The following is a 9,240-nucleotide window of genomic DNA, read 5'->3' as shown; positions in this document are numbered from 1 at the left end:
GCAAGAAATACATTGTGCCTTCATAACCCAGGTCCATACAGTTTTAGAAGATAAATTAGAAACATGTATCCCAGGCCACACTGAGTGGAAAATTCAGAACACCTCACTGCAATGACATCGAATCGCATAAAGGTTTTTCCTAGGCATCCAATATTACAGTATGTGTCCCTCTCTGTTTTATTTTTTAATGTTAGTGCTAACGATTATTTGGACTTCTGTACATCCACATTTTGCAAACATTGAACAATATTCACCGCCCTTCATTCAGCTACCTATTATAAATAACTTTTTGTCTTTTTTCCGACTTTAGGCTAAAAGAGAGGTTCTTTCACTCTGTATAACTGGAAAAGTAGCATAGTAAACCATATTAGTAATCCTTGACAAACAATGTCACCTGTATTCAAATTATTTGTTTATTTGTTTTAACACCTGAGAGTGTATCAAGTTTAGGAATACACTTAGAAAAAATGAATCAGAACATAAGCTGAAAATTTAAATAGTCTACAAGATTTTAAAATACAATTACAATTCTGATACATTTGACTCTCAACATAGATTTAAGATTTTGGGGAAAAGCAAGGCATGCTTACATAGGAATACATATTTCTTTTTTTTTGCTTTACTCAACAATTTATTATCCTAAACAGTATGAATTTTTGTCCAAGCCACAGCTTTGCAGTCATTCCTGTACAGCAATTCATCCTTTTTTTCCACCACTTGATCTCTCATGCTCGGTACACAGTCCAAGTGTACAGGCTTCTCCTGCTGTAAATAATACACTTTGACTAGACAAAATGGGTCCATGCAAATAAATCAGTCACTGTAACATGATTTTATTTTTTTCATAAAAAATAGAAAAGCAAACCTTGGACTTGAAGACATAATCTAAAACCCATTAACACGTAGTTTTTTTTTTAATTTCTGGTCTTACACAACATTTTCTTGTACAACTTATCAACCACAAATAATAAAGGTTGCAATTATGCAAAAATAATGTGCGCTACAGTCTGCAAATACGTTTCCACAACGTGTTTTCATAACATCGATTATATTCACTTGGAATAACAACACCTAAGAATGAAGGGTACTGAAAGGATTCTGGAGTGTTTTAGTCAAAATTTGGTTGAACCCGCTTGGCTGGTTCAGCCAAGGACAAGGCCAGAGGATGGGGAGGCTGGGATTGCCATGCAGAGTGCGAGTGACCAAGGTGTGGAGATGGGGTGTGGGAGGGATTAAAAAAGACGTGTGCGATGGAGAGAAGGAGAACGTACTGTTAAGTATTTAAAATGTTTTAGGTGAGGAAATGATGTTGGCAAATTACCCACAGCTGAATTTGACTAAACTCGCCTGTTGTCATTCCTCCCTAACTTTCATTATAAACTCCACGCAGTTTTCAGAAAACTCTGAAAGTGTTCAGGTAACATTCCCCAAAACTAAGATGGAGCTTTTAAGAAAACTATGTTGAAACCATTTTTGATATTTCCATAATAAAAATCATTGGAATTTTTATGTTCATATTAATATGCTATGGGAGCAACAGTTATATGTTTATTTTAAAAGATATCGTTGCTAAAGCAGAAGAAATTCTGATGTTCCTATACCTACCTGCCTCTCCTTACAAAAAGTAAAAAGTTTTCAATGTTTTCATGTGCTGAAGAATACAGCTGTACTCCAATAAGAAGATGAATGTAAGACGTGATGCAATAAAATAACAATATCTGTTCAGCTAGTAATTGTAAATAGTGTATCCTCTTCAATTTTCAGTTCAATCAAAAAGTGTCAACCACACGTCTCAAATGATAGTTTCTTTTACTAATAACATGGCAGCTTGATTCTGATGAACCAGTAATGAGGGTTTATCAGATATACAGTATTTTTCATAAGTTCACTTAAGGCACATCAGAAACATATGGCTTTCCAATTAGAATGCCTTGTGTCACTTTATGTCATGTGCATACAATACACTGGTACACATGTCCTTTTACCAAACTGAGGAAGAACTGTACTGTAGCAAGTCTTTGAAATTTGAACATTTGAATGACAGAAACCGACGCAGATACTGCTACTCTGTTTAGTTAATTATGCACTGTCCTTGTCAAACTCGCAAACAAAATACATGGTGATGTGGCAGGCCACATCATTCCAGCCTCCTGTGGCCACCATTTCTGCACAGTCTTCTTCATCATATGCGTTGTTGGGCTCCCCGCCACGCCACTTGTTAAAAGTGGTCATAGGCGATCTGTCCACATAGGCAAAGTGGCCCTCCCTGTCCAGGTCATTGATCCCAATGAAGACCCTGCTGAGACCAGCCTGGCTGATGTAAGAGGCAATGACCCCATTGGAGGCCTCATCCTTAGGCATGCTCAGATGTCCTCCCCTCCCCTGGCAGTAGGCCTCAGCCTCTGTGTAGCGCTTCTCCTCCTTCACCAACATGTAGATTTTATTTTCCGTCTCTTTCACACCAGTGACAGCTGCGGGGGAGGGCAGTGCTGGAAAGTGAGCACTTATATTTCTATAATCAAACTTTAATATTCTATTTTCGTGTTTGACATCAGAAAAGATCATTTAAAAGCACTTTATTTTAGAGGCGATGGCAGAAACAGTAGACACAGTAGCAATGCTAACCCCAACACTCCAGGTTTTGCTGTTTTTGTGAAACCTGGTAGGAAGATCTGACTGGAGGCTTTCTGTTTTCTTTCTCTCATCTCATAGATTGAGATAGTTCACAGTTTAATAGTTTACAACACTGTAAATGAGGGCATCTGCAGTATGTGAGAAACAGGCTGGATTTCCAATAATGAAAAAGAACTATGCTTTCTGCATAAACTAGGACTAAACAAATAATGCTAGAAGCTGTCTCAATAGCCTTTTGGCATTGATCAGGTACAGTAGTTCTGATTATTTCAAAATGTCTTTTTGCTTTTACAAATTCTACCTCAGCCTACCACGTGCTATATTAACGTAATTTCATGGTGGGGATCAGCATCTTAATTGATGTTAAACTGTTTAGATCCTGAGTTTAATACCAAGTAACATTAATCATAATGTGTAAATCCATTCCTAATGCTTTTAAGAGCTTTTTTAGTTCATCTGCATTTTGTAACGGTGTCTGCCATTTCAGAATCTTATTAATGCAGCTATTTAACAGTTAATTCTTCCTTGTATTATTTTTTGGGGGGTTTATACATAGCTGCTGTCAAACTTGGAGACTTACCATTTTTTATGAATTTTAGTTCGCTTGTTAAGTGGGATACAAGGATATCCATTTCACCAATCATTTTCCTTAATGGGGCACACTCACAGGGCAAACCTGTCAGTCAATTAAAAAGAAAATAACATTCAAGGCCACATGGGTAACAACACGTTGACATGGCACTGATGTCTGAGAAATTAAATATTAATTTCATCTGTCCCAAGTGAAGCCCTTATACATCCAAAGCTCTGTTCATCTGGCAAATCTCAGTGGGAGCCTCAGCTGGTAAATAGCTCAAACTACACATTCCCTGGACTGCTGTTTTATGATGCAGAGAAATGAGACTCACTTCCAGAATACCAAAAAGATGTGTTTGACTCTTTCAGGACAGAAGTATTCAACATTTTTACTATAATGCAGTTTCAGTTTCCAGATTGTTAACATTATTACTGGTTAATGCAATTAAATTAATATTTATAAGACATACCTGGTTCCCCGTTAGCCCCCTGTGGTCCAGCATCTCCCATATCTCCCTTTTCACCTGGTGAAGATACATTGCATTTTATGTTACTTTTATGTCTATTTTTATTCACTGCGTTACACGTAAATCTTTGGCATCTTGCTTAGAAACACTGACGGGTAATTTGGACAGAGCTTGTTCCTGTAATGTATTGTTCTTGATTATTTACGTTAAAAATAAATAACGCAAAGTTAAAGAAGTTCAGTGTTTACCTTTAATTTTATTGATAATGATTATATTTTCTGGTTAGAACAGTTTGGTGGCCTGAAACATCATTATTTTCATAGATTTGACTATTTCATAAAACGATTTACCTTTTGAGCCAATGGGACCTATTTTCCCATGGCGGCCCATTAAACCTTTTTGTCCCTTGACTCCCGGATTCCCTGTCGAAAAAATAATTGCACAGGTTATTGGGGGAAAATATGAGCACAGTATTTTTGTTTTCTGTATATAAACTACATTGAAAAGCAAAGGAAATGTATAATTTATAACTGCAACAAATTTATAAAGCTAACAACATGAGAAAATCTTTCTTTGTAATAAGTGTAGAGTCATTATGTTGAACGGACATAATGTCAATTGGGGACAATGGGGTTGATCAACAGGGTGCCTACAGCGAAAGTCACAGGCTTGTTGTGTGTGGCTACTGTTGGAATCACAATAAACTGTACATCTTGTAACCCCAGCTGGCTCTCTTGAAGGATTTCGGCCCATTCTTCTCAGACAGCTTGAATAAGCATGTGCTGGCTCACTGGTCTCTGAGCCGCATACGCCACACATTGCCCCAGATCATCACGTAACTGTTCAGCAGACTGTTCTCTGGCAAGAAGGGCGTGCTAGCCATGACTATCACAATCTTATCTCGCAAAAAAGCACAAGGGCATGCATTGTCCTGTTTAAATTTTGTCACATCAGGATGTCCCCACAGGATGGGCTGCAAGTGAGGTCAGAGAAATTGATCAGTGTAATATGCTGCAGCCAGGTTACCATCAATCACTACCAGTGGAGGTCTGTAGTGATTAACTATTCCTGCACAGAATATTACACTTGTACCATGGACTTTGATGAAGTGTCGTGACCTGTCATATCCCAGATCATGGTCTATCAGTGACCCAGTGTGTTTGACTGGTTAGAAATTGGTGTTCAGTGAACTCCCCAATCAGCAGGAAACAGGGTTTTTATAAAAACAATTATGCTAAAGCATGGTTCTCTTAATAAATAAGGCATATTTGCTCCTTTCCATGTTTGATTTCCACCAGGTTTGACATTCTCACCAGTGAGGTAGTCATGTATTTATGCCTCAAAGTCACTCGAGAGTACCATAGTCATGAATGATCAATTAGTCAAAATGACAACAAGAATGTTTGATAATTATGCATATATTATATTTTTCTAAAAAAATGAATAAATGGACTGATATCGCTTTTCATGATTAGTATATATTTTTTACATTCTGAAGAACTGGTTTCTCCAAACCCTAACAATGCAAACTACTAGTAATCCAATAACAATTGTCACCATGAGGAAAGCCATCTCATAAAAATGTCATTAAAATTTCAAATAGTATCTAAAATGAAATGCTTCTTAGTGTCCTGCAATCACCCATCTAGTACAGTGACTAGTTATTGAGAGAAAACGGTGCAAAAACTAAAATTATGTTTCAAGTAAAACAAATCTAAGGTCTATCTAAGACTGACAATAATTTATTCTTTATCAGTTATTGAGATTAATGAGAGAAATTCCTTCTCTACTGTATTTGAATTTATTTAATGGCTTGCTTCAGCATGTGTAGAATGTCTGTAGGATTTAAACTCTTACATAAAGGGTAGAACACAGAACTTTTCCACTAGGTGTCAGTATGCAGTAAGGCATGATCATTCTAATTGAGTATTTGGGAAGGATACAGCTGCCACAGTGTTTAATTTATTGACTTATATGGCTCAGTGCTGAAAGTTTTAATGCAATCTCAGGGATTCCATTATACCATTAATTGGTGATGCTGTAATGCATTCGATTACCTCATCTTAAATTAAGCAATATATCCATCCACAAACATTTCTACTAAGTGTTTACAGTACTTGGGGGCAAAAACTCTCTGAACCTAAATATGAACTGTGCCACCTGAAAACCAGTAAAACGGTAATCGAAAATCTATTTATATTTCCTTTTGTCAGGAGGATCAGATAACATATCTGATATATTTATATATTTATAAAATATCAAGAGCAATCTTAAATCACTTCAGGTACTCAACAAATTGTTCAAGGAAAATGCATTTGGAAATTGCAGTGATTAATGTATCTGTGAAATACTTAAAAGAGAGACACAATAACACTTATTAATAAGAACATAAAAACAGGTACAGAGCAGAGGAAGTTGCTGTGGAGGAGAGGGAAGAATTTAGAGGCAGAGAGAGTAACAGGGTTTGTCCAACTACACCATCTCATTTGTGTTTCTTTGATTGGGGGCTTAAAACAAAAAATAGTTTAAAAATTTTAGATCCTGTCTAAATATTGGGAGGCCATATGAGAGTTCAATATTTGTATCCCAATGTCTTTATTTTGCCAATGCTGTATTTATCAGCCTAAAACTCAATTCATCACTGATAGTTTCTCAATGGGTCTCTGAGCCCTGCTCTGCTTTGTGACCCAGCTCCTTGGAGTAAACACTCAGCAGTTCTGGTAATCCTTACAAGCTTGTTTGATGTGCTGGAGGTCAAACTTCACACAATTATAGACCAGTCTCAGGTGTTACATTATTAAAAACACCAATTTCAATGTCACCTTCCTCCATCAGAAATCTGAACCATGCTCAGCTGTGCTCTTTCAGTGCACAGCATCACTATGTCACTGGTGTATGGTGTAGTAAACACTGATTTTCACCATTGTTACTCTACTACATTGGGCTCAGAGCTCTTAGATATGAATGGTTGAAAACACAATTCTAAAGTCGAATAAATCAGGAATCTAGTCTTGGACAAAATAAAACAAAGGAAAGAAAAACGTATGCTTCCGCCGGGAAAGATGAAAGGTTAGTCTTTTTAATTATAAAACAAATTGCAGTACCAGCCTCTCCTGGGGGTCCTGCTCTTCCTGGCCTCCCAGGTGCTCCTTTCTCCCCCCTGTCACCCACATCTCCTGTCACAGGTGTAAACAACGGCTGTGAAAGGAATGTGGTTCACATTCTTCCAACACAAACACACAAACAGTTCACAGATTTCACTGACTTCTAGTCCGTTTCTAATGTTGAGGGAAAGTAGGTACTAGAGCTGTGCTCTGGTGCAGTATTTCAAAATCCATTTAAGTACATTAACTTAACTGTAAGTAGCAAAATAGTCTAATATTCTCATTGAAGCACAGTTAAAAACAAATCCTTGTGATCAGTTACTCTGCCACTACTGTTCACTCAGTTACACACACCAACATTTTTTTTCATTAGCAGCTGTCAGTGTAATTCAATGACTTATCAAAAGACAAAACGATGATGACATCACTCTGCTTCAAGTAATTAAGTCCATACTCTAATTAGCCTTCTAGTCAAGTTTCTGAATGTGTTTAATGCACATTATAAATACACTCTTGCTGTTGGGTAATTTGTTTTTTCAGGAAAAAAAAGACTTCTTTGGCACAGGATAAAGGCAAAGTTGATGTCTTACAATAAATGTGATTATAAATAAATCTTCGTCTTTTTCTTGTTCTTCTTTTTTTAGAAGAACAAATACTAAACAATGATGCAGGCCAAATGTCTATCAATGCCTTGTGGTAAACACTTACGCCCCTCTCTGGGATAACAGTGCTTATGCTCCTTGTCAATGCTGGATATATTTAATCAATACCTTTCAGCCCTGGAATGAGGATCTGTAAAGAGCAGGGTTCTTCAGCGATGTGTTGAGAATGAGCAGACCTCAGTAAAGACAGCCACAGCAGGCTAATGAGGCCATCCAGTAAAAACAGATCTCCTCTCATAACGAAGGCTTAGAGGCCACTGACTCCTGGGTTGAAGAACCAACACATTCAGGTATCGTCATAAGTCATGAACTGCTGTTTTAACTCTTAATGTAATCACAGAAAAATCGGGCATCCATTTAAAATCTTATCGGGCAACTTCATGTACGCTTGTGCAATAGAGTGCAAGCCAACATGAAATGCTCACCACATAATAAAAAATTACTATGGTAGCATCTCAAAACCCTGTTGTACACAATTTCTACTAGTCAGTATTTTACAATATCGAAGAATGTTTTATATTCAAGATACTGTAACCTATTAAATCCCTCCCATAAATCTTAAAATTTTGGACCAATTCACAATCACAAAATCAGTGGTCATTTTTATTTTTGGAGAATGAAGTAGACTGGACTTTAAAAAATATACATACTCTGGGGTAACTTTTGATACCATTTTAGCTAGTTCCACTTCTGTTCCATGGAGGCAAGCAATGATATATTGTGTCTATTGGCTGCTTCCAGGGTGACCTCAAGGTGATGAATAACGTGCCGAACAGCTGTACAAGCCATGTCAAGATTAATGATAGCAATAAATCCATGAGAAGCATAATTCAGCCAATGTCACTGTAAACAGGTAGGCTTGGCACACCACAACGAGGCTCCTAATCAATTATCACTTTTTACAGTGATAGCATCTTATTAAAATGCAAACGTCTTTCTACAAGTTACATAGAAAATGGTACGGTACACTTATTGCCGTGTTCATTTCATGTTCGACAGCCCTAGCTTTGACTCAAAATAATAGTAGTACTAATAGGATAATCTTAATTATCCAGAAAGCATATGTAAAAAGTCAGTCTAAGTTACCATTTGTTTGCACAACCTTTTTATATGAAAATGTTCAAATAAATGTAAAAAATTAAACACATTGCATATCGGTTAATGTAAAAGCATTGACCAATGTCTCAGCATATTATGACTATTACAGTATGGCATTAGAAAACATGATCAATCAATATATTTATATGTATAGTGTTGGACAGAAAGCATTAGTTAGCTTCAATTATAACACTAGAAAGGGAGAAACTTTTTAATTCAATTATATTCATGTGATTTATCAAAGTCAACACGTTAAGGCTCTTAAAAATTATTTGACTTTTACATAGAAGTTTATTTTTGGTTCTCGACTGACAACATGGTCAAAAAAATAAACACAACCAAACCACTTGGACTGTCATTTTACTTCATAGATTAACCAGTCAGCCTCTCTTAAAAAAGAAAATGAAAATGGGCTTGTGATGAAACATTATTGCACAAGAATGGGTTTCTACATTAAATAAATAAAGGAGACAAAGAAAGTAGGTAAACTGCTTATCAAAGCTACAAAAAATCATCTGAATATCTGAACACTCTGGAATCACGCACTGGCACAAAGACATTTTCCTTAATATTAATGTGTGGCAAAGCAGTCCAATCCAGTATTTCTTGAATGGTCACCTACCTTTAAAATGTGTTAGATTCTCACAACAGCAACAAGTATCCTCTGCCTGCTGAGGCAATGCACAACTGAAACTCATA

General features: G+C 36.6%; 1 protein-coding gene across 2 annotated transcripts; it reads right to left on the bottom strand.

Moving 5' to 3' along the window:
• Nucleotides 1–440: 440 nt before the first annotated feature.
• Nucleotides 441–9,240, bottom strand: colec11 (collectin subfamily member 11). 2 transcript variants are annotated; one of them, XM_088930202.1, is made up of 7 exons: nucleotides 9,164–9,240; nucleotides 7,552–7,707; nucleotides 6,782–6,853; nucleotides 4,028–4,099; nucleotides 3,681–3,734; nucleotides 3,215–3,310; nucleotides 441–2,489 (listed from the first exon to the last, which is right to left on the bottom strand). In XM_088930202.1, the coding sequence occupies exons 2-7, from the start codon at nucleotides 7,679–7,681 to the stop codon at nucleotides 2,080–2,082; spliced, it is 834 nt and encodes a 277-aa protein (XP_088786328.1). In that variant the 5' UTR covers nucleotides 7,682–7,707; nucleotides 9,164–9,240; the 3' UTR covers nucleotides 441–2,079. The 2 variants fall into 2 exon arrangements, with proteins under 2 accessions (XP_088786328.1, XP_088786337.1); XM_088930211.1 differs by having other exon boundaries at nucleotides 441–2,471.

Source organism: Atractosteus spatula, chromosome 2 (assembly GCF_055471065.1).
Source record: "Atractosteus spatula isolate fAtrSpa1 chromosome 2, fAtrSpa1.hap1, whole genome shotgun sequence".
Taxonomy (NCBI): domain Eukaryota; kingdom Metazoa; phylum Chordata; class Actinopteri; order Semionotiformes; family Lepisosteidae; genus Atractosteus; species Atractosteus spatula.
This window is presented reverse-complemented; position numbering and strand designations above follow the sequence as displayed.

Coding starts and splice junctions, on each gene's coding strand:
- colec11 (XM_088930202.1), bottom strand. CDS start 7,681: ATGAGAGGAGATCTGTTTTTACTGGATGGCCTCATTAGCCTGCTGTGG. Junction 4,100..6,781: donor AGGACCCCCAGGAGAGGCTG/GTACTGCAATTT, acceptor TTTTTTCGACAG/GGAATCCGGGAGTCAAGGGA. Junction 2,490..3,214: donor ACTAAAATTCATAAAAAATG/GTAAGTCTCCAA, acceptor CTCACTTTCCAG/CACTGCCCTCCCCCGCAGCT.